Source organism: Ostrinia nubilalis, chromosome 22 (assembly GCF_963855985.1).
Source record: "Ostrinia nubilalis chromosome 22, ilOstNubi1.1, whole genome shotgun sequence".
Taxonomy (NCBI): domain Eukaryota; kingdom Metazoa; phylum Arthropoda; class Insecta; order Lepidoptera; family Crambidae; genus Ostrinia; species Ostrinia nubilalis.
In genome coordinates this window covers 9,018,314-9,042,661 of record NC_087109.1, presented here as the reverse complement: position 1 = coordinate 9,042,661, position 24,348 = coordinate 9,018,314, and the positions used below count along the sequence as shown (strand labels likewise).

Sequence of the window (24,348 nt, the reverse complement as noted above, 5' to 3'; positions counted from 1 at the left end):
TTGACGGACAAAACTTTATAACCGAATTGACATTTTATCTTGCTGAATTTTGTATGGCCTGACTTATTATGTGAATTTATTCTCTTAGACATGGTAAATAATTGTAATTTAATTTCTCTTTGACATATACTAACTATAATTTTATATGACATCTAATACTTAATATTTAATTGATTCTTGTTAACTCTCAATTCTATGAAATTTGTTTCTGAATTGTATTTAAATTTGCATGTCTGAAAGGACTAAAAGTGCGATTATAATATTGTTCATGTTTTCATCCTTTGTTACCACTTTTTAAGCAAATAAATTATTTCTATTCTATTCTATTCTATTCTACGGATGTAAAGAAAAATATAATTTTCTTTAACTATTTCAAGTTTCTTGCGGGCAAACATCTTTAAGCCAGACCGTGACATTTAAAAAATGAATTTGTAATCTATGGTAGGAAAAGTCTATGGCCATAACCTAAAAGCGTCTCGTACCTCTGAAAAAACAATATTTAATTTTATAGAATTGAAATACCAATTACCATTGGATATTCTAATTGTGGTTTTGGAACCGACATTGTAATTGATAACATTAAATGTAGTTTCTTTCTTACAGGTACGTAAGAATTAAAATTCTGTTACTAAAGATATTATTATCCATTTCATGTGTAATTTGTAAACTAAAGAATCAATTCTTTCTTACAGAGAAACTCAATTGTGTTATTTTGACTGTGTCGTCCAAATCACAAAGTATATTGGAAATCATCTTATAAAACGACATTTATTGTCAAAAATATGGAAAAGTTGAAATTTACATTCGAAGTGAAACCATCAACAGACGGAAAATCCAACTATATTGCTGTAACCTCAATTACGACACAAGATGACAAAGTCTTCCTTATTCCTGAAGAGTATCAAACAGTATCACTACACAAACACATCCAAACTTCGAAAACCTTCACTACAGTGAAAAATACGTTGAAAAAAAGATATCAATCCAGAGGTGTTTGGATAAAAATGACAGAGGGTATATTACAAACCTACATGGATGAGGATGATAACATGATTTTTCAAGACCAGCTTCTAGAGGAAACTACCCAAGAACAATTGGCTATTGCTAGTAAAAAGTGTTCAGAAGATCCTATTGTGAAAATTCTGGAAAAATTAGTGGAAGGTCAACAAAACAGAGAAAAGCAAAGTATAAAAAAGTTAGCAGACAGGTTTGTAATAGAAAAGTTTGACGGGAAAAACTCAAGTGCATATCAGTGGATGTCCGTATTTGAAAAAGAATGTGAAAGATTCAATATTACACAAGATGAAGAAAAAATTGAAATCTTCAGATTATTTCTAGAGAAATCATGCAATGATTGGTATTCTTCTATGATGATCAAGCTTGGTTTACAGTCCGAATGGTCAGAATGGAAATCGAGTTTTTTGCAAACCTACGCCATTAAAGGTTGGACTACTAGCAAGTATGCTTTATCTTTCAAGTATCAATCAGGATCTTTATTAGAATATGCAGTAAAAAAAGAGAAACTTTTACTAGAGGTAAGAAAGACAATAGATGAAGGGACCCTTATCGATATAATTGCTGCCGGCTTACCAGATTTTATCACAGATAGAATTAACAAAGAAGAAATTGAACACACAAAACACTTGTTTAATGCACTGGGCAGATTGGAACATTTGGTTACAAGGAAAAAAATTATTAAAAAAAGAGAAGATACGAAACCGATTAAAGAAAAATGTGGTATTTGTGAAAAATTAAAGAAAGGCATACGCTATCTTTCAGAAGATTCCTGCTGGTTTAAAACCAAAATGAATACTGAAAAGGATAAAAAGCAAATAAAGCTCATTATTCCCGAAGAAATTTTCTATAGGGTCTTGGTTAAAGTGCCGCGTCAACATACAGTCAAAACTATATTTTTTTAATAAAATATTCCATACGACTCCAAAGCCCTCAATAGTTTTGACAAAGTTATTGGTACTTGGTACTGTGGTTTCTACTAATCGAACTTTATCACCAGTTTTTTTCTTTGCTATGAATTTAACTGATTTAAGAAGCTGTTTAGCTTTAATCCAGAGCCGATGATGGGGTGATGATTTTCTTACGCATCCTTTATACATTTTACCATTGGGTATATGAAATGTGTTACTATTTAATGAATCAAATAGTTTATCTATTGTTAAAACAAAATTAATCAAATTGCGACACTCTTCGTTTATTATACCTCTAGCTGTCAAATGTTCCGCCACAACCGCAACACTATGGCTGAATATTTGAGCTGCTGTCTTAACACGCATTTTTTTAATTTTGTCAATATTTATATGTTCCTCGGTTATTTTATTCAATAAACGAAGTTCCCCAAATGTTTTGTCGGCTTCGTAAATTTCTTGAAAATATTTCCATTTAACAATTTTTTCTTTATTCCCATCGTCCATATCAAAATAAATCATGTCTTTAGTTAATAAATTATTTCTAAGCCCTTTCAACAAGTGGGGAACATAAAATATAAAGGTACGATCTTTTTACAATTTATTTCATAGAAATCGTGTCGCCATTCTTTTCCTTTCTTTAACATCTTATTTTTTGTTTCTTGTATAAGTAGTGAAATAGCTCCTAAATTAATAGTACTTTGATCGCATACTGAGCATAAAATAATTAAACCAGTGGCTTGTACTTATTTATTACTTATTTTGACCTAGAGTTATTACAATTTAGCTGGGCTTCCTCAAACCAAAGGCTCTTGTCGAAATGGACACATTATTTTGACAGGTGGGATTATCTCCGGTCCTCGTCAATTGTTGTCACATTAAATAGTGCACTTATATTTACGCGCATGTTCGAGCACTCTTATTTTAACCTACGCAGTAGGCTAATTGTTAAGATTGGCCGCTGGGTTTTAAATTTTTATCTGACAACATGGACCTTTAATAGGTCCATGTCTGACAATGCTACTCTCAAATTAGAAATAGTAACCTGTATAAACAAAGATAATAGTAAAAGTTAAAGTAAAACCTGTAAATTTTAATGCAAAGATAACTTACCACTTGAGCATCCTAAATAGCAGCCGGGAGGCATTTTAAAACACGTAAAACTAAAAAGCGTCCAAATCGCAACAACCAACATCACAATCAAAAGAGTCCTGTCTCTGATTTGAGATTACGGAGGAACTCGAGTTCAACTCAAAGTAACTCGTCGCACTTTTCACAATGAAGAATGTTCACTAATTTTGTTTTTTAGCTTTCTGTATTCTCTGTTAAAAATAAAAAATACACGTGAAAGAATTATTTCGATACGTCAATTAGTTTCCAAGATATTGAATTTTAAAAGTGCGGGCGGCGGCCAGCCCGCCATTTTATGCGCGTGACGTCATATTACAGTGACTGGCTCATATTTGTATGGGTGGAATCTTGCAAGCTGAATTAAGACCCACTTCCAGGCAACCGATTAAGCTGAAATTTCGCAAACACATGTGATTTGGATGACCATGCAATATTATGATGACATGGAGCTGATCTGATGATGGAGCTGGAAGGTGGCCATAGGAACTCTATAATAAAACGACTTAAATCCATCGAGTTTGGGCTCGTTCGTTTTGTATTGATGAGTACTTTAATTCTATTCGCTGGGTGCGAAGTACTAGGTGGGGGGGACATAATCTATCGCAGCGCTCATGGTGGTCAAAAGTAGAAATAATGTAAGCTCTGTCATCAGATGTATCTGTCAATGACAAAGCGATTCTACATAATACATTTTAATATCATTAATTAATCGCATGAAAAGGGTCCTACTGGGAACTTAAATAAAAGAGTGGACTGTATTTCGATAGGGCTGTTTTAATAGCCGTTTACAATTTGGAAATAACTAAACTATACAACGTGGTAGTACAAAAATGAGTCACAGTAGTTGTTGTGCACAGATGTTTGCCTTATGATGAGAGCGTGAATTATTGAACTCTGCCCTTGTTTTGTTCTTAATTCTTCTACATCTCGGACTTGTCCAGCCAATACCAACAACTTTCCTTTAAATACGGTTTGTGGTTGGAATTTGATATTGTAACTCTCACAAACCCGGTCTTCAAAACGATACTCATTTCGATCTGAAAACGATATTTAATTTATTACTAGCGATACAGAAACATTAAAATATATTTACTGTTATATAATGAAACCGTTAAAGTAGCTTTTTCTTTTTGTTTTACTGTAAAACTACAACTATAAAAGAAGTAAACAAACCCTGACACAATCAAAATTAAACACACTTTTTGGACTTACCTCATTTGATTTGAATGACCAAAATGATTTCAAAACCTTTTTTCCACCCAAATCGTGGTATCACAACAATTTATTAGTTGAAAATATTTGTTATTTTTTCATTTCGATATTTTTTCACAAATATACGACCTAAATGTCAATGTGACAGAACCCACAAAGTTGTGGACGCTAGTTGGCGCTGTAATCGTGCACGGAGCCAATATAGTAATCAGGGTCTAATGATGGAGCTGGAAGGTAATTCGCAATAAAACGACACAATCGCAACAAGTTTGGGTTTGGTTCAATTTTAATTTCTGTGATGTGTCTGGGTGTTAATATGTATAATAAGTTTGTATTTACAAAAAAAATGTATTTAAGTATGTTTATATCCGTTTTCTAGTGAGCGGACACTGTGAATGTACGTCACGCGGGGTCACGTGACCGTCGGCGGGACTCAATATTTAAGCGAACTTTGAATGCCTATAAAATCATAACTACTGGGTATTTTTGAATGAAATAAAAACTAATGTATTTTTAAATGTAAAAGCTTCACTGTAACATAGGTTTCAAGTGATTTTGCATACCTAGTAACATTCTCAATTGTAGATTACAGATGTAAATCACAAATGGAAAGCAAGATAAACAGAACGAAGGAACGCAAGCGCACACGCTACGAATCCAATAATCCGCCATTTTCATTTTCAAATCAAATCGTACATTTGTGACATTTGCGTTTCGTTTTCGATAATGACACAACATAAAATTATTAATTTATAACAATTATTCATCGAAATCACTTGTTTATGAAGTAGTTTAATTCATTATATATTTTTTTTTGTAATAATCGTTACCATGTAAACTTTATATGTATGTATTTTTTAGTAATTAGTAGAAAGTCATAAATAATTTTAGAACTGCTATTTTGTGCCATCTAGTGAGAGTTATTGACACTTTTGAAACAACTTACTTTTTTGTACATAATAATAGGTGGCGCTACGTGCGCTCAAAAGTACCCATAATCTAAGCGTAATCCCCCTGAGAAATTCATAATTATACGTTATTAAAACATAGTTAAATATTTATTATAATGATTTAAGTAAACTCAAATCAATCTTTATTCAATGAGACAATTTACACAACATTTTGATTCATCAAATAGAAGGTAAGTACAATATCAAACTAAAATACAATAATTTTAATGATTGGGGGCTATTTAATTCTATGATAAATAGAGAAAATCTGTTACTACAGAATAATGCATTTTTGGCGGCAATTTTTATTGATCCCAGACGGAAGATGATTTTATCAGAACAAGAAATAGAGATTGCAAGAAACTAGATTAAGGATGTCCATAGACCAGTCTTTCCCAAAGTGGGCGATAACGCCCCCTTGTGGGCGCTGCAGGCTTAAAGGGGGGCGGTAAGAGACCCAGAAAAAAAATCGGGACGTTGTGTAGAGGCTTGGGAGGCGTCATCTACTAGGAGGACTCTTAGACATCGACTGAGCTCGACTCTTCGACTACAAAAATGGGGGGCGCTAAAAATAATTTATTCTCAAAGTGGGCAGTAGACTAAATAAGTTTGGGAACCACTGCCATAGACAGATGTGTCTCATACATCAAGAGCGGGAAAAAATAGCCCAGAAATCCAAGAGAGTTCTAGTATTTGTCTAAATCAAGCAAGTACTTCTCGGGATCTCATAAGCGGACAAAATTCAGTACCCGGTAATAATTTTCAAACTGACCTCTTTGGAATCAATTTTATATGAAACACAATGAGTGACGTCATTCAGCCGACTCCGTAAGATTGAATTTTGACTATTACTGGCTGAATATGCGACAACTCCAAGACTTGCCATTACGGAAGACGTGATGTTTTGGTTTGGTTCAAGTTCATTCAACTCTTCATTTTCATCTGCGTAGTTTCATTCACCTCATTCAAATGCAGACGTAGAGCGTGTATTTAGTCAAGTCAATTTGGTAAAAACTAAACTAAGGAACAGTTTAGTAACTTCAACCTTAAATGCTTTTTCTATTTATTTATATTAACCGGCAGACAGTAATTACATACGTCAAGCAAGCCAATTATGCTTATGCAGAATTTCATCATTTCGGCTGCTTAGCGATGACCTCAAATCACGCGCCTGCACACGCCACCGAGTCAGCATATTTCGCCCTACGTGACGTCAAGCCGCCAGCGCCGTTTCCTTGAGCTGCCCTTTCATTCACTTGCGTTCACACTTCGAACCTAGGCACTACTTCTAGTTTTAGTACTTTATATTGTGTCTACTCACGGACATTGCCCGCGGGCGGCGTGACCGGAGGGAGCGGCGAGCGTTCGGCGAACGAACGAGCAATGTTCGGTTCGCGAGCGAACATCGAAGAAGACGATCCTGACGCACTCTCTTCAACGACTTTGCACAAAACGGTCTCGATAATCTTGTAAATCTATACCGAATAGACAATTATTTTAATACAGTCCACTCTTTTCATTTATAACTTCCACTACACTCACTATCGAAGTAACATATTGTAATTTTTATTTTATTAATTAAATTAGTTTGAAATTAAAATAGTTTTTTTTAGATCCTACGGCTGTAGCTTACGTAATTGGCGCAGTCGGTATGATACTCGCGGCCGATTCGCGGGAAGGTTTCTAAAATCGAAATTCGGTATCGCGGGTCGCCCGGGCGGCTATCAAGCTCCACGTCGAGTATCCTGAATCTACGAGCGCTGCAGCCACGGGAACACCAGTATCCGGCCATCGGTACGACCACTACTAACCAGAGACATGAGATTGTAAGTACACAGAATCTTTCTACTGTTGCTTTCCTTGTGTCCCTTTATCTTTAGTACTTCCTTTTATCTTTAATCATTTTCCGTCCCAGCACCTCGGGTCCCAGCGAGTTTGCGCTATTGCAGTCTCGTCGGCAACTTAATATAGATCGTACTAGAAATATTAATTTGTTAGATTCTTTTAGTGACCTAGATATAGATAACCTATTTAGTAACACGATGCCGTACGATCCTGACACCATTTACAAGGCCTTACGCCCGGTGCCCGATTTCGATGGCAATCCAAATGTATTGACCAGATTTATTAGCATCTGCGATCAAATAGTAGCAACTAAAGGGCTTATTACACTACGCGGTATTCAGACAGTCTTACTAAGATTTAGCATAATGTAATAAGAGTTAGCAAGTTAGCCTGTCTAATTAGACCGACCGAATGGGTTCGACCATGCTTACTTGCTTGCTTGCTGAATACCGCGTAGTGTAATAAGACTTAGCACGCTTAGACCGTTCAGTCAGCGCGCGGCAGCCGCTGAGCAAAGTCGCTCGTATGCAGTGGCGGCCCTAGGGCGGTGCGAGCGGTGCGACTGCACCGGGCGCCGGTTATGGGGGGCGCCGAAATCAATCGAAACGCGCCCGCTTTCGCCACACGTCACCGAAACGATTATTAAAAAAAATCGTTATTGACCGACGATCCATCTGGAGCGCAAACGGGCGGCGGCAGCGTGCAGGGCGGCTTTCTTTGATAACAGAAGCAGGCAGGCGACGTGCGAGGGAGAGAGGTGAAATTTCTTTCGTCCGTCGGTCGTCCGTCTCGTCACTTCAGTTGTGTGCGCCGCAGTGTTGTTCTTGATACGGCAATTGCCGTAATATACGGCATTCAGGCATCTTAGGCACCATAAATACGGTATACGGCAGCACTTTGATTACCGTATCAAAATATACGGCAATTGAGTAAAGTAGAGTTTTATGAGTTTTTCATGAGTTTTTAGTAAACAAAAAATAAATATTTCGTCTAATGGAACGAAAAAACTTGTAAACCATAGATGAAGTAGAAGCGCCACGAAAAGAAACGCCAAAAATGCAACCTTATCTCTGAGATTTTAATGTCTAAAATCGTTATTTTCTCATTTTGGTAGATTCTTCACTTTTGTTCGGGTAGGTTCTTGGACTAAATTATTCAAAACCTTAAAAAGTGAAGAATAAAAAAAGTAAGTTTAAAAGTAGTATACGCATAGTACATAATACATCACTTGTATTTTTTTTTAAATTTAAACTTTCCAAATAAAGATTTTATACAATACGGCAATTTTCTTAGTTTTCCTTAAAAATCCGGCAATTTTAGAATTAGAATACGGCAACCCTAAATTTGTCAGGAACAACACTGGTGCGCCGCGCCAGTGTCAGTCAACTGTTAGTTGCTGATGCTTCGCCAGCCTGTTGTCATTGTTTATTCTCGCGCAAGTGTATTTATTGTGTATTTAGCGCAAAGTTACTTGTATTATTGCTATTCTATAGATTAAACTCAAGGTAAGTACTGTTGCAGCAGGTCGTGTTCGTGTTCATGTAAGTATAATGAATGTATAGTCTTTTTCACGTAAGATGATCCGTATGACACTTCAAGGTTATCCATATTACGCATACTACATATGCAGAATATTTTTGAAAAAATATTTGTATTTTATTAGCAATATAATAAAAAAAAATTAACTACTTGTCTTGAAATATATAGTAAAATCTGAGTCTATTGATTATATTTTAATTAAATACGATGTAAAAATATTTTTTATTTAATGTACGCAATGTGTGAAACGGAATAGATTTAGTGCTGGGGTATTTCTTGTATAATAAAATCGATTATTTCCGCGGTTCATTAATCGATTGCAGTGAATACTTAGTTATTAAAAACATCACAAAAATCAACTATATTTTTCGATTGTTGACTTTAATAAACGCATTGAAAATAAATCAATAGTTTTTAATTTAAAGAAACAGAATCAGTACTTTTTAGGAATCGTTTTTTTGAACACGAACCATGAAATTTGAATATTATCAATAAAAAATTGTTACAATAATATTTGTAATTAAAAATACATGTTTTTTGTTAAATAACACCTATACAAAATATTTCTCTAAAAGTAGGTTTTACTAACTCTTCGAAAAAAATCGATAGATAAATCGCTATGGTTTAGTTATGTGACATCTCTAAATCTGTCAAACTCGAAACGTCATACGGATCATCTTAGGTGAAAAAGACTATAGGTACATAAGTCTACGTCATTTAGCGATATTAGATCTTGGATGTATGTAGGTACTTAATTATTTGTTTTTATATATTACCCGACTGCGATGAACCCTAAAGGAGTGTTATGTTTTCAGCTCGTATCTTAAGGGTATTGCAATTTGCAATGCATTCTAACAGTAGTAAGCGATTGTTAGGGCAGGGTGGCATACGACCACGGCTTTCCTCTGAACATCATTACATATATATCTGTGTATAAAAATAAAAATTGTATGTAAGTTGTCTACTTAATAGATGATAAATATTAAATAGTTTGTTGAGAAGAATGTCTGTCAAGAATATTTTCTTTTTCTATACTTTTTAGAGCGCGACGCGAGCTTTCCATAGTCGGGGTGTTTTTTTTTTGTTTTAGTTATTAATATTTTTTTCTTTTTGTAAAGCGAACCTAACTCTGTGATTTGTTACCGTGGAAGAAATGGACTTTATGTAATCGCAGCATATAATAGGTGTATTGTATTACATTTAATAAATTTATCTTTTACAGAAAAAAATCATGTCACTGCCTCCAAAAAAATTATCTGGTGCTCAAAACTTAAAAAGAAAACGGAAAAAGCAAGAAGAATCTGAGAAGGCAGCTAAATTATTATCGAAATTTTTGAGACCTGAGAAATCATCTGAATCGTTATCATCAGAACTAGTTCAACTCCACCACGCAACGGAAGAAGACCTACTTAATAAAAGTTCTTCAGGCGAAGCTCATGAAGATGAAAAACAACACATTCAAGAAGATTTACCTGGTTCTCTATATTTTCGTTGTTGCTAAATTTTCATTCACTTTCCAAAAAAATACCTATTGGTGTTATTAGACTAGCAGCTTCAAGCGTAATTTCATTTTCCAACTAGTTCAGTGGCCAAAATCATAAACATGCTTAATTTAATTTGGCGTATATTCATTTGTCACTGCTAGATATAGGTCTCCCCCAAAGCATCCGACAACGTCCCGTCTTGCGCTACCGCGACCTTCACCAGGTCATCGGTTGACCCTGAGGAGAACCTGCCCGCGCTGCGTCTTCCGGTAGGGACATGGGCCGCCCATGGATGGCCGAGAATGGAATTGGAATTCTTGAGTGGCGCCCATGATGGGCGCCACTCAAGAATTCCAATTCCATTCTATCCTATCCTGAAGCTTAAAGACGTCCTCCAATTCGGTCTACAAACGCCAAGCACAGTAGCAAGTGAACTATGTAGTTGGAATATGAAATTACGCTTGAAGCTTTTAATACAAATTATTCCCTCACCTCGTTCGTTTCAGTTAGCGAAATGTTCATAATTCATAATTTTTTCGTCTGGACTTACTTTTTCTGTATTTATTTAGGTATTCCAGGAACCTCTTCTGGATTTCAAAATATTTCGGAAGAAATTATATCCGATGTACAATCATCATCATCTCCTTTTAGAAAAAAAAAATATGATGATATTTCAGAATGGCCATTCATTGACTCTGCGACAAGAGATGAAATAATTACTGAAGGCCCTGTAAGTAATCAAATGAGTAACGAAAACTACCCAAGGAAACTTGACGGTCGTCATTTTTCAAATATGCATTTTGAAAGAGTAATGCCAAATGGGGAAACTTTCAAAAGAAGATGGCTCGTGTACTCTAAATCTGCAGATAAAGTACATTGTTTTTGCTGCCGTTTATTTAATACAAATCCCCAGTCTAGATTGGGAAAAGAAGGATTTGACGACTGGAGGCACTTATCAACGCGTCTCAAAATTCACGAAACATCCTCAGATCATCGACGTGCTGTGAACAATTGGATAGAAGCGTCAATTAGATTAAAGAACTTCAGTGGAATAGACAAGCACTTGCAAAAGCAGATTGAGAGTGAGAAAACACGATGGGTTGCTATCCTCGAACGAATGATGTCAATAGTATTTTTCTTAGCAAGCAATAATTTATCGTTTAGAGGGAGTTCTGGAGCGGAAACTTTATACACTCCTAATAATGGTAATTTCCTGGGTTTAGTGCAGTTACTGGGAAAATTTGATATTGTAATGATGGAGCACCTTCGTCGTGTTGTAAATAAGGAGACTAATGTCCATTATTTTGGCAAACGTATTCAAAACGAGTTAATTGGCTTACTTGCAAGTGAAGTCCGAAATAATATTTTGTCTATGGTAAAATCAGCTAAATACTTCTCTATCATACTGGACTGTACTCCTGATGTAAGCCACGTTGAACAATTATCAGTAACATTCCGTTTTGTCGATACTAATGAAGAAGTCGAAGTACGTGAGTGTTTTGTTGCTTACAAGCCGGTAAGTGACTCTTCGGGAGCAGGACTTACTGGAATCTTTCTAGATACAATTGTGCAAGAGTTTGACTTGGACATGAACGATTGTCGCGGCCAAGGGTATGATAATGGAGCGAATATGGTAGGAATAAATAAAGGTGTCCAAACCAGAATTTTGAATCAATATCCTCGAGCATTTTTCAATCCATGTGGTTGTCACAGTTTGAATTTAGTGATAGCTGATGCAGCGAAAACTTCCGTTAAATCAGTTTCTTTATTTGGATTTCTCCAAAGACTGTTTGTTTTATTTTCCGGATCAACAAAGCGATGGGAAGTGGTATCCAAGCACATTGAAGGGTTATCCCTGAAAAAAGTTTGCGAAACTCGCTGGGAGAGTAGAATTTCTAGCCTTGCTGCTGTTCGCTATCACTACTCTTCAGTTCGTGATGCCCTTCTGAATCTTCATGAAGAAACAAATGACTCAGTCGCTGCATCAGAGGCCTTGTCTCTAATTCAATACATGGAGCAATTTGAGTTCATAGTTACAATGGTGGCTTGGTATGATATATTGTTTCAAGTAAACATTGTAAGTAAGGCTATGCAGTCTGAATCTATGGATTTACCAAATGCGTCGCAATTGCTGAAAAACTGCTCAGAATTTGTGAAACAGTACCGAGACTCTTCATCTGCTCTAATAACAGCTAAGGAAATAGCATCTCAGGCTGAGATAGACCCAATTTTTAAGGCTGCCCGATCCCGAAGAAAGAAACGATTATTTGAGTATGAAGCCGTAGATGAGACACCATCTGATCCTGAAGAATTGTTTAAAATGAACGTTTTCTACCCTATGATTGATACAATTGAGAATGCCTTAGTCACTCGATTTAAACAACTATCAATATTCAATGATACATGGTCATTTTTATACAACATGAAAATAATTCCTGAAAGATCCATATTGGAAAAAGCCTGTAGTGATTTGCAAATCAGTTTAACAGATGGGGAAAAATGTGACGTGTCTGGTTGTGAATTGGTTGAGGAACTTATGAGCTTGAACCCATTAATAAAAGATCTTCAATCAGCAGAGCCACTTAAAGTTCTCCAACTTATTAAAAAGAATGATTGGCAGGATATTTTCCCAAATGTGTGGACAGCACTTCGCATCTTGCTGACTATACCTGTAACTGTCGCTAAAGGGGAACGAAGCTTCAGTAAATTGAAACTTATAAAAACTTACCTACGTTCTACTATGTGTCAGGAAAGACTGTCAGATCTTGGAATCTTGTCCATAGAAAATGCTATTGCTCAGAAGCTAAATTATTCCGAATTAATAAAAAAATTTGCAAGCGCAAAAGCCAGAAAGGTAGCCATTTAAGTTTTTCATTAAAGTGGTTGTTGGAAGTTTTTTTTTTTAAGACTGTATGTAGCCTATCAGTTTGAATAAAAGTTGTGAAACAAAATTATTACTTAACTGTTTTTATTTCTCATCTGTACAATTTGCCTCAGCAGAGCATGAGGGTAATACAAGCGGGATTGACGTCATTTTTTTTATTGCGAATGAGCAGAACAACTGCTATGACAAGCACGATAGTCATCATTGTACTTGCCTCATATATCTATAGTAATTTGGCAGATCTAATACTAGTAGGTAATCACGGATAAAGTAACTACATAGTATAGGAACAACTCGGGGCGCCATTTTGAGATTTTGCACCACCTAAAACTTTTGCTAGGGCCGCCACTGCTCGTATGTTTGTTTGCTGTGGCCGCGTGCACCATGGCTTGTTCGAAAGAGAAAGAAGTGCTTTTTAATGTACTCGATTTGTACCGAGACATGCCATATTTATGGCAGAAAAGTCATAAAGATTATTCTAATCAACCACTACGTACTGAAGGATTCCGGGTGTTGTTGGAAATTTATAAAAACTTTGATGAAAAAGCTACAGTCAAAACAATAAAAAAGAAGTTGATGAATATGCGCACCAATTACAATAAAGAATTGGCTAAGGTATGTACCTACTTAATTCCTTTGTTATGTCTTTTGTTCGTCCCAATAAATACGTAGGTACCTCCATATACCTACGACAAAGCGCACCTGCGGGGCTATTACACTATTTTGCCGAAATGAAATTTGACCGTTATTTCAAAAACTTTGACGTACATTGCCTAATTCGATTTTCTTTGTATGGCGTCATCTGTCAAACGATTTCGATTCACGCAATGTACATCGACTGTGTGTCCTGTCAAAATAGTGTAATAACCCCCTTTATAACTTTTGATTTGAATTGAACTGGGCCTAAATCGTTTCAAGCTTCGAAATGCGGTGTTTTTACAGGTAAATGCTTCCAAACAAACTGGTGCAGGGACAGATGACGCGTATGTACCAACTTTATGGTATTACGACGCCTTAAACTTTCTTGGGTCAAGGAGTAAACCGTGTCGCATAACACCAGAGAGTATCGAAGATGAGGAGGTAAATTGTATTCAATTCATTATACCAACTTCGAAATCACGAATAAAAAACAGGTTTCATAGAAATATTCAAAATTCAAGACCAATCACCCGATATGTATGGAACAGCTGTTTTTTTTCGTGATTTCGAAGTTGGATGGTAAAAGTTGTTCGTAGGTACATAAGTGCAGTACATTGACCCCTTTCATTTTTTAGGATATTATGAAACAACCTGTATTTTATTTTTTACTAAGCATTATTTAATCAGATAAAATGGTAGGTACAACAAATATTATGGTGGTACAACATCAATCATTCGGTCTTGGAAACTAACACGTCCAACAGAATTGAAATAGTCCATGAATTTATTGCGAACAATGTTGCCATCTTCATTACGCTGCCTATTTGATGAACGCTGTAATGAAACTAAGGGTGCAGAGGTTTGTCTCCAATCTCCTTCGCGAAACGTACCCAGTCTTATATTTTCTGAGTCAATATTAGAATGAGATATATAAGTTGGTACTCGTTTCCTCAGAAAGTTATGCAGAGCGCAACATGCCAACACTACAGCATCCACATTGTCCAGATCTAGATCAAGTGGTCTACGCAGTATTCTGAAACGGGAACTTAATATGCCAAAGGCATTTTCAACCACTCTTCTGGCTCGCGATAATCGATAATTAAAAATCCTTTGTGAACGATTAATATTTTTAAAAGGAAACGGTTTCATTAAATTTTTATTTAATGCGAATGCACTATCCCCCAGAAACACGTATGGTACAATTTCGTTTGTGCCTGGTAGTGGAGATGGAGATGGCAAATTTAAAGAATTGTTCATCATTTTCTTATAAAATTTTGTACATTTTAAAATTGCTCCATCTGCAACGGATCCATTGGTGCCTGTGTGTATATACATGAATTCGTAGTTAGCGTTTACAACAGCAAACAGCACTATACTGAAGAATCCCTTATAATTATAGAACAAAGAGCCACTTCCGGGGGGTTTTTCGATGGCGATATGCTTCCCATCACATGATCCAATACAGTGACTGAAATTCCATTTTGTTTCGAATTCCTCAGCAATTTCTGTCCATTCTGTCTCATTTTCAGGTATCTGGAACAAAAAAATTAATTTGATTGTATTTTTAGGGCTCAAACTCATCTGACGAAGACATTTCAAGCCAGCAAATTCAAGGATCAATTCCTTCAACGTCTAGAGGACATAGCGTTAAAAAAAAGAAAGAAACACTTCTACAAAAACAAGAAAAAATTATCAAATCTGCTGAAGTAATGTTATCAAATAAAGAAGAAGAAGACTGGGAAGTATTTGGAAAGTCTGTAGGCTTGCAGTTAAAGGATATAAATGGAACACAACTGATATTTACTCAAAAAATTATATCCGATGTAATTTTTAATGCTAAACTTGGACGACTTTCTGAAGATTCTTGTCTACTCGTCACGCCATCGGAAATAAGACATACATTGAACAGATACAACTATCAGATACCCTTCATCCAATCACCAGCATCAAGTTATTCATCCCCGTCACCATACAACCGACAGTCCCCTAAGTTGCCTCACAAACGTCCATCATCACGCAATTATTTATCACCCACACCGAGTCCTCCATCGTCATCTACTACACAGTATCATCCGCCTCATCCAATTCAGTTTCCACAACAAGCATTCCAGTCGTCACAACAAGCAATCCAATCGCCACAACAGACAATTCAGTTACCAAAACACACAATCCAGTCGTCACAACACATAATTCAATCACCACAACCAGCAATCCAGTCACCACAACATTCATTTCCCTCGAGAATCACTGTCAACAATCCTGACGATTTTTCAGAATACATTGGAAATGAATCAGTGTCTACTATTTCCCCTAAGTTGCCACACAAACGTCCATCATCACGCAATTATTCATCACCCACACCGAGTCCTCCATCATCATCTACTACACAGTATCATCCGCCTCATCCAATTCAGTTTCCACAACCATTCCAGTCTTCACAGCAAGCAATCCAATCGCCACAACAAACAATTCAGTTACCACAACACACAATCCAGTCGTCACAACACACAATCCAGTCGTCACAACACATAATTCAATCACCACAACCAGCAATCCAGTCACCACAACATTCATTTCCCTCGAGAATCACTGTCAACAATCCTGAAGATTTTTTAGAATACATTGAAAATGAATCAGGGTCAACTGTTTCCCCGTCTATAGTAGAAGGGAGTGCCAATGTAATGAAAGATTTTTTGATTTTCAAGCCGAAAAAAGAATAATTTTCTGTTTAATTTACTGATTGTTTTTGTTATTGATTTGATTTGAAAAATAAATGTTAAATTGAACTTTGAATTTTGATTTGAAAAATAAATGTTAAATTGAAAAATAATATACAGTGGTTTTACTCACCTTGATCAAATGTTTTAAGCATTTGTAGATAGCCCGGCATGTTTCTGGTATAATTGACGATAAAAGAGGTTGCGATATCAAAGAGCTGAACCTTAGGTCTTGATAGGAGTTGCCCGTTGCCAGGAATCTTAAAGTAACTACCAATCTTTGTTTAGCACTGACACTTTGTCTAAGAATCGTATCTTCTTTTTGAATATACGGAGTAACTAATTTCAAAAGACATTCAAACTCGGCAACTCCTACTCTAAGGTAGTTTCTTAAGTCACATGGTTCCAGAACACTCAGTATTTGCATATTTGATAATTTTTCTCGTAAAAGTAAATACTCTTTCACCCATATTTTTCTTTTCTTTTTTGTATTTAAATTAATAGATGCGGCAAGAGCTATGGCGATTTTCTGGTGCTTTGAAAGTTTTCCCATCGCGCGACAACCGTCACCGACTACGTACGCCTTGCAAATGAGTTAGCATGCGATATTCAGCACAGTGTAATAGCGAGCTTGTCTAGTTAGATTTTAAGACAGTCTTAGTAAGACTGTCTGAATACCGCGTAGTGTAATAAGCACTTTATGTGAGCGCAGAGCCAGGCAGCGAACTACCTAACTTATGCCTGCTTAATGGAATATTAAATAAAATCACAGGTTCAGCCGCAACTATAATAAACTCAAATGGCATACCTGATAATTGGCTATCAATGACTGAATTAATTTTACTTTTTAAAGTAAGTAAATACAACATTAACACTTTAGCTAAAAACCTTTAACTTGCGCCCAGATCAATTATATTGCGTTATACTTATACTGGCAATGATACGGTGGCAAGCGGATGACAGTATGTCCCTGTTCTTTAGCCATCTCATCTATAACATAAATAGGGAAGATGTACTATTTTTATTTTTGTGTTTATTTTAAAGAACTCCATGTAGAATAGACCAGAAGTATATTAAAAAATGAAAAGACTGTAATTTACTGCAAAAAATGCGGTTTAAAATTGTCAATTTAAATTTTCGCGCCAAAAGGGTCCTATAAATAGTTCGTATGACGTCACTCCTATCTGTCACCAAGTAATCTGTGCTGTCACCTGTCACTGACCCACATCAGTGGGTCAGTGAAAGGCAGACAGACAGTGCAGACAGTCACAATCAAATAAACAGCAATCATGCTGTTTATTTGATTGCCTTGAAATAAAAATTGAAATTCCCAGTAATGCAGTGCACCAATCTCTGACCTGTTCCTCTTACAAGAAATGCAACACTCTAAAATATTTGATATCTTCAACACCTGACGGAGTTATAAATTTTGTCTCAGAAGGTTTTGGTGGCCGAACTTCGGACTTAAAAATTTTTGAAGAATCTGGATTTATGGACATTTTACCATCTGGAGCTTGTATCATGGCAGATAGATTCTCTTCAAGCACATCGAAGGAGTGTTGGCAAAAAAACAGTTTCAGTTGATTAGACCACCTAGCGTTAGCAACACCAAGAAAAGTTCAAGGGATGATGTACTAAGTTCAAAGAAAATTGCAAGCCTTCGAATTCATATTGAAAGAGTGATCAGAAGACTACGCGAATTTGCTTTTCTGAAGCCACATGCCGGTGTTGCTCACTTTCTAATTCCCAATTTAGACTATAGCATAATCATTTGCTGTGCGCTTGTCAATTTATTGCTTGCTAATCACCTTTAATTAAAATTGAATAAAAAACTGTATTTACAAAACATAGTTTTATTTACTAAAAGTTTTACAAAAAAATGTGCTTAAAAGTTATAATTATATCTTTTTTAATTTTGGAAATACAGCATCTATCCAGAATTTCTTTGCATCATTCATAACAGATAAAATTTTTCATCAAACGGCACATTATAAATATTTACTTTTTTAGATTTTTCGAAATCTGGATGTGCTATACAGAAAAGTGCCATTTTTCTATTGCTGAAAAACATTTGAAGTTGTACTTGTGCCCAAAATTTAGGTGTTGTTTTATTTTCTTTCACAGGAAGGTATGGTAACTTCTGTAAAAGGGCATTTCACCTCAGCCCGTCAGGTGTTGCACCAAAAATAGGATACTCAGCATTAAGAAGAACTCCAGCTTCTTCAATTTTAATCTGAAATGCAGAAACAATGATTATAAATTACTACACAAGTCTTGAACGTAACATTATAAATTCATGAAGAGTTGAACCAGTGTGATCCTTCCGTACCTACAAAAATGAAAACATTACAGTAAAATATGCCATTCAAGTGCTATATGTATATGAAAGTGAGTTTGATTGTCCAATATTTTACTGTGTTTCTGTAAATGATTCTGAAGATTTATGAAATTTTGTAATAAAATACATAAGTAAACTAAACTAGAAGTCTGACTACTTACCTCAACTCAAACCACAATGGTGAATCACTTTGTTGTTTGGTGGTGGAAAAAATCATGTTAATTTTATCAGGGGTCATTTGCTTTGATATAATATTTCAAGAAATTATTGTGGAGAGTCCAATTTTCCAATCAAGCTTGAACACAATTTATGAATGCTACCATGTCAACACTAACTTTTGGTAGATTCCTGGAGTCAGCTTTGACAATCCCAACTTCCATTTTTATTCGAAACGCAATTAATTTTCCTTTAAAATGTTAACTTCTACAACTACACTCGACATCAAATAAATCGCACCTCCCGCGACAAGCACTTTCAAACGTATGCATGCCCCACTTCCCACCAATATTGGCACCATTTAAAAGCCTGGTTCTACACTTGATTTCATTAGAGGAAAGGTTTTTACCCCAAAAATGTGTCTTTAGAAGGATACAGAGTCACTTCTTCAAAAAATAGGTAGTTACGCTTGAGCCAACTTTTATGGCTATAAAACTGTTAAGTTGGGATTAATCGCTATCCATCTGTTAAAGAGGATACGTGAGATCATTATTTGGTTTTATAACCATAAAAATTGGTCTAATTGATCCCAGAGGTGAGCCCAAAGTGAGGTCTTTTTTCAAGTCACATTTATGGTATACGTTAATCCATTATTAAGAAATTAAATGTGTTTTTCTTAAAGGATATTTATTGGACTTTCAAATAACACCAATATTGTTAGGGCACCATGATTGTGTCAGAAAAAAAACTTTAAAGTTCGCGTCGCGGAAGGTGCGGTTTATTTGATGTTGAGTATATAACCTCAGTTATAACCACTGTCATAACAGGACTGACGTCACTAAACGCTGATTGGTGTTTCAAATCCGTTACTTTAAATTGGTAATTATTGTTAAAAACAACATTATATTAAATATAAACCTTGCAGTGACCCTTCTTTTTTATATTTTTTTAACATTTTAATAACAAAATTTTCATAAATATAGTATTTGCATGTTCCCTATTGGAGTTCGGGGTTTGTGCAATGACCCTAATCGCAACAGTTCTCTTTTTAACATGGACTCGTCGGCTTGTACGCCAATGGAATGCAACCAAGTAATTATCTCGTCCTTTCGGTTATTCGTTGTTGGAGGTTTATTTACTTGAGTGATATGGCGCATTGTCCATCAGTATTACATGGGATTCATTTAAGTTACTTAGAAGAGTTATAAACAATTCCATGAATTTATCGAAATTCATCTCCTCGTGGTTATTCTGTGGTTTTCACAGATTTAAATGCTAGGAGAAAATTTGGCACAAAGCCAGATTCATTTAAGTTACTTAGAAGAGTTATAAACAATTCCATGAATTTATCGAAATTCATCTCCTCGTGGTTATTCTGTGGTTTTCACAGATTTAAATGCTAGGAGAAAATTTGGCACAAAGCCAGACGAGGTACCTGCATGGCAAATTATTAATCTCTGACCTTTTCCTTCGGGTACCTTAGTAGATGATTCGGGTTTGTCATAGTTATGTCCATCTTTTAGAAACGGTGTGGTTGGCATTGAGCCATGTTTCGTCGAGAAACACCACTTTTTCCCAGTCATCAATGTCTCACTTTTCGTAAAAAATCGATACGGGCCAGAGCAATGTCAGTACGTTCCATTATAATTTTTCTCTTATTACATTTTTTATAACAGAACCCAATATTTTTTAAAATAGTTGGCAAAGATGATCCGCCTCCATTGTACAGGATTGCGTCTTTCAACGAAACTGCTAATTTTGATAAAGTTGGCAGCTCGTTTCGTGTGTAGTATGCGTAAACATGATTGCGAATTGCTGCCGCGTGAAAATCGTCTATGTCCGTCACAGTGCAACAACTGCTTCCTCCTCTTTTTATTTGGAGTAGATAACTTTTTATCTTCCATTAATATCTCTCCATATTTTTTTTGCTGATTCTAGTTACAGTAGCTCTTCCAACACCTAGAGCGTCAGCAACTCTGTCACATATTTCCGACACTGGCAACAGTGGTCCGCCATTTTGGTATTCGCGTTCGAAATATTTACGTAAACGAACCACGAACTCACGGGATTCACTATTCAAAACAGTGTTTCTGGCCCTTTTTGGCATTATTGTAACAAAAGTTCAATAATAACATAAATACTAACAAAATATCAATAACAAAACAACGAAAAAACAATAATAAAGCTTATAACTTATAACTGGCCGCGTGAAAGTTTTTGCGTCGTCTAACTGCAGCCTTAAACAAAAACGAGGATATAAGGGTAAGAAACAAACTACCATTCATAATACTCTGTATTTATTGATCACCAGAAGTTCCCCATCTGGCAAAAATTTTTCCTATCAATTTTTGGATTATCAAAGCACAGGGTGTCTTATGTATTGTATAGATTGTGTAGATATCTCTGAAATATGCAGATAAAAGAAATTTCATACATAGCTTCATACAAAAGTTGAATTGCGTAGAATCGCAGTATTGCAAAAAGACAAAATCCGCTGAAAGAAAATATCTACCCTCAGAACTGAACATAAAAAAGCTATACGATATGTATGTAAAAAGTGAATATTTTTATCCTGGCACAAAACAATCCCAACTAATATTATAAATGCGAAAGTAACTCTGTCTGTCTGTCTGTCTGTCTGTCTGTCTGTCTGTCTGTCTGTCTGTCTGTCTGTTACGCTTTCCCGCTTAAACCTCGCAACCGATTTTGATGAAATTTGGCATAGAGATAGTTTGAGTCCCGGGAAAGAACATAGGATAGTTTTTATCCCGGTTTTTGAAACAGGGACGCGCGCGATAAAGTTTTTCTGTGACAGACAAAATTCCACGCGGGCGAAGCCGCGGGCGGAAAGCTAGTCTTTAATAACTGTTACAATATTGGATTCGACACTCCAAAAACTAGATTAAAGCTGAAACAGACACAGGAAAAAAGAATCAACTTATGACCGAAAAGAGAGTCCATTGCTTAAGAGAAAAAGCATTTTTAGAAAAACTTCGTGAAGAATGTGAGGGTCTTATAACAATCTCGTTTGACTGTCAAAAAAAATTTGCCGCTCCCTAAACTACCGAATCAAATCAGTTATTACAGTCGTCAGTTATACGTGGTTATACTTCATTAACCTCACAATGGTTGTGGGATAGTCAATTACTTCACTGGAGGCGAAAATTTTGAATGTCTTACATTTGATTTAGAAAAGACACTGCCACAGCCTCGTATCTCCACCAGCATAGTTTTTATAAACGCCAACTCTGGCTTTATAATTGTGGCATACATGCGGGTTCAGACGATAGTGCACACTGTTATGTATGGATTGAGGGTGAAGCAGGCCGAGGGGCACAAGAAGTTGGGTCGTGCTTGATAAAATATATAAAAAATAAACTTAATAAGGTGAATCGTCTGCCAAACAAATATTGGTGATGTTTAGTCACCCTGAAAAGAATCGCTAGAACTTCTTTGTCCAGTTGGCTGTAATTACGTTCAGATGCGTTGAGGGTACGCGATGAACACCTTACGGGGCGCTCGCTTCCATCCTCATACCGGTGTGCGAGCACAGCCCCTAGACCGTACGAATTGCTGTCAACTGATAAAATCAACTCACGTCCCTCTTCGTAGTGCGCCAGTACTCGATCGCTCATCAACGTGCTCAAGTTAGGTATGAAACGCCCATAATAATTAAGCATTCCTAGAAAGCTTTTGAGTTAAGATGCATCACGTGGTTTAAGTAAATTAGCTATTACGTCTAATTTAGTTTGGTCCGGTCGCACCCCGTCTTCATTGATTACAAACCCCAAGTATGAGACACTCTCCTGCAAGAATTTACACTTTCTGACTTTGATAGTAAGCCCCATTTTACGCAGCCTTCCCAGCACTGCTCTCAAGTTACTCACGTGAGTGGGCGTGTTAACCCCTGTGACGCAAATATCGTCGCAAAACACTACACAGCCCGGCACACCCCGCAGATAGGAATGTGAAGCAATAATCGATTATGGAAATAATCGATTAAAAATCGATAGTTATAAAGTAGAAATCGATTTTAAAATGTATTTTTTTTTTTATTTATAATCGATTTTTTATAATCATGCAATAAACGCACCCCGATATTACGTTTGGTCTTCTGGCTCGGAGCCCGGAACGCGAACTGCCAAAGAATACTATCATAGCTCTCTACTTGGCGTGTAAGCATCTATTGGCTTCTTCGGCTCCAGCAGAGAGATTGTTCTCGAAAGCTGGCGCCATATTAACAAAGACCAGGAGGCGAATATTATCCAAACGCTTACCTAAGCAGTTCTTTCTGAACTCGTTGCCTACGGATTTCTAGTTTTTTTTATTTGAATAATTTGATTTTGTTGATTTATTTTAATTTGATTATTCTAAATTTTTAATTTGTATTGATTTTATAAGAAGAGAGTGAGTTGCAAAAGATTACAACAAATTCATGGGCGGAGTAGATTTAAAGGATCAAAAACTTTCAATGTACCTCTTAGAAAGAAAGCGCGGTATGAAGTGGTACATTAAAGTATTTAAAAGATTATTAAATGTATCGATACTAAACTCTTATACATATAATATATTGCGCCAACATTGGCCAACGGAACAAAATGACTCACCGGCAGTTTAGACTCGCACTGGCATCAGGACTTGTAGAAAAAAATAATTTACCCGACATCCAACCACGCACACACAATATGAAATAGTACTACCAGTCAACGATTAGACAGATCTCTTGACCATTCCCCGGAGCAAACGACCTGTGAAGGTGATAGGACAAATAATAAACAAAATATTGAAGAACAATTGAAGAAATGCAAAAGTATAAAGTAGATCTGGCTCGAAAATACGAGCGAGATTTAAGCGCCGTTGAATTATGCTAGGAATTTTACGTTTACGCTGCTTTACGTTTTTAAAGAGCAAGCTCCGCTTTTATTTGGTGATGTAAAAAAGGCTAACGCTTTCTATATCATGCAACAGATCTATGCGCATGATTTGCAATATTAGTGAAATGGCTCTTACTGTAAGTGAATATCCTGTACGAAAACCATTAAGCAGCCAAGTGAAAGAAATTCTATGCAAATTGAATACTTATTTTAAAGGTATGAACGAAAAGGATGTGTCAAGTGTCGTTACATCGGCCCAATTGGTAGCAACATCGACGGGAATTCCGCTGTCAACTGAACACAGAGTTCTAGCAGAAGGTAAACGTGTTTTGGAACATGGAAGAAAATTTAAATCTTCGAAAAAAACAACATGTAGACAAAATACAGCAGCAGTAAGCAGTAATACGGAGAACAATCCACAACTTTCACGTCACTTAAAAACAGGTTCCCACCATGAAAATATTGCACGAAAAGTAAAAAACAGAAATTAATTATCCGGGTGGAATTATGACGCTGAGAAAAGAAGTGGCTCTGTTGGGATTTAAATGGAAAATGACAGAAGACAATTGCAGAATCCTTATGGAGAAGCACCAAATAAGATATCTGCGAATATTGTTCGTGATTAAAATAGCTGAATATCGTGCCCAGGGCCGTCCA

General features: G+C 36.1%; 1 protein-coding gene and 3 long non-coding RNA genes across 4 annotated transcripts; 3 read left to right on the top strand and 1 right to left on the bottom strand.

The window, feature by feature from the left end:
- Positions 1 to 344: 344 nt before the first annotated feature.
- On the top strand, positions 345 to 2,361 carry LOC135082609 (uncharacterized). The gene is made up of 2 exons (XR_010259420.1): positions 345 to 603; positions 693 to 2,361. It is a non-coding gene; the product is annotated as an uncharacterized LOC135082609 (long non-coding RNA).
- Positions 2,362 to 7,587: 5,226 nt separating this feature from the next.
- LOC135082679 (uncharacterized) lies at positions 7,588 to 13,040 on the top strand. The gene is made up of 2 exons (XR_010259441.1): positions 7,588 to 10,074; positions 10,653 to 13,040. It is a non-coding gene; the product is annotated as an uncharacterized LOC135082679 (long non-coding RNA).
- A 284-nt stretch (positions 13,041 to 13,324) lies between these two features.
- LOC135082677 (uncharacterized) lies at positions 13,325 to 16,449 on the top strand. The gene is made up of 3 exons (XM_063977465.1): positions 13,325 to 13,582; positions 13,910 to 14,047; positions 15,175 to 16,449. The coding sequence occupies exons 1-3, from the start codon at positions 13,352 to 13,354 to the stop codon at positions 16,324 to 16,326; spliced, it is 1,521 nt and encodes a 506-aa protein (XP_063833535.1). The 5' UTR covers positions 13,325 to 13,351; the 3' UTR covers positions 16,327 to 16,449.
- Positions 14,263 to 17,019, bottom strand: LOC135082678 (uncharacterized). Its single transcript, XR_010259440.1, has 2 exons — positions 16,457 to 17,019; positions 14,263 to 15,139 (listed from the first exon to the last, which is right to left on the bottom strand). It is a non-coding gene; the product is annotated as an uncharacterized LOC135082678 (long non-coding RNA).
- Between the last annotated feature and the right edge of the window lie 7,329 nt (positions 17,020 to 24,348).

What these genes read in the sequence shown, in the direction of transcription:
- LOC135082677 (XM_063977465.1), top strand. Translation starts at nt 13,352, where the DNA reads ATGGCTTGTTCGAAAGAGAAAGAAGTGCTTTTTAATGTACTCGATTTG. An exon ending in ACAATAAAGAATTGGCTAAG is followed by an intron (nt 13,583 to 13,909) that starts GTATGTACCTAC and finishes GTGTTTTTACAG; the next exon opens with GTAAATGCTTCCAAACAAAC. An exon ending in AGAGTATCGAAGATGAGGAG is followed by an intron (nt 14,048 to 15,174) that starts GTAAATTGTATT and finishes TTGTATTTTTAG; the next exon opens with GGCTCAAACTCATCTGACGA.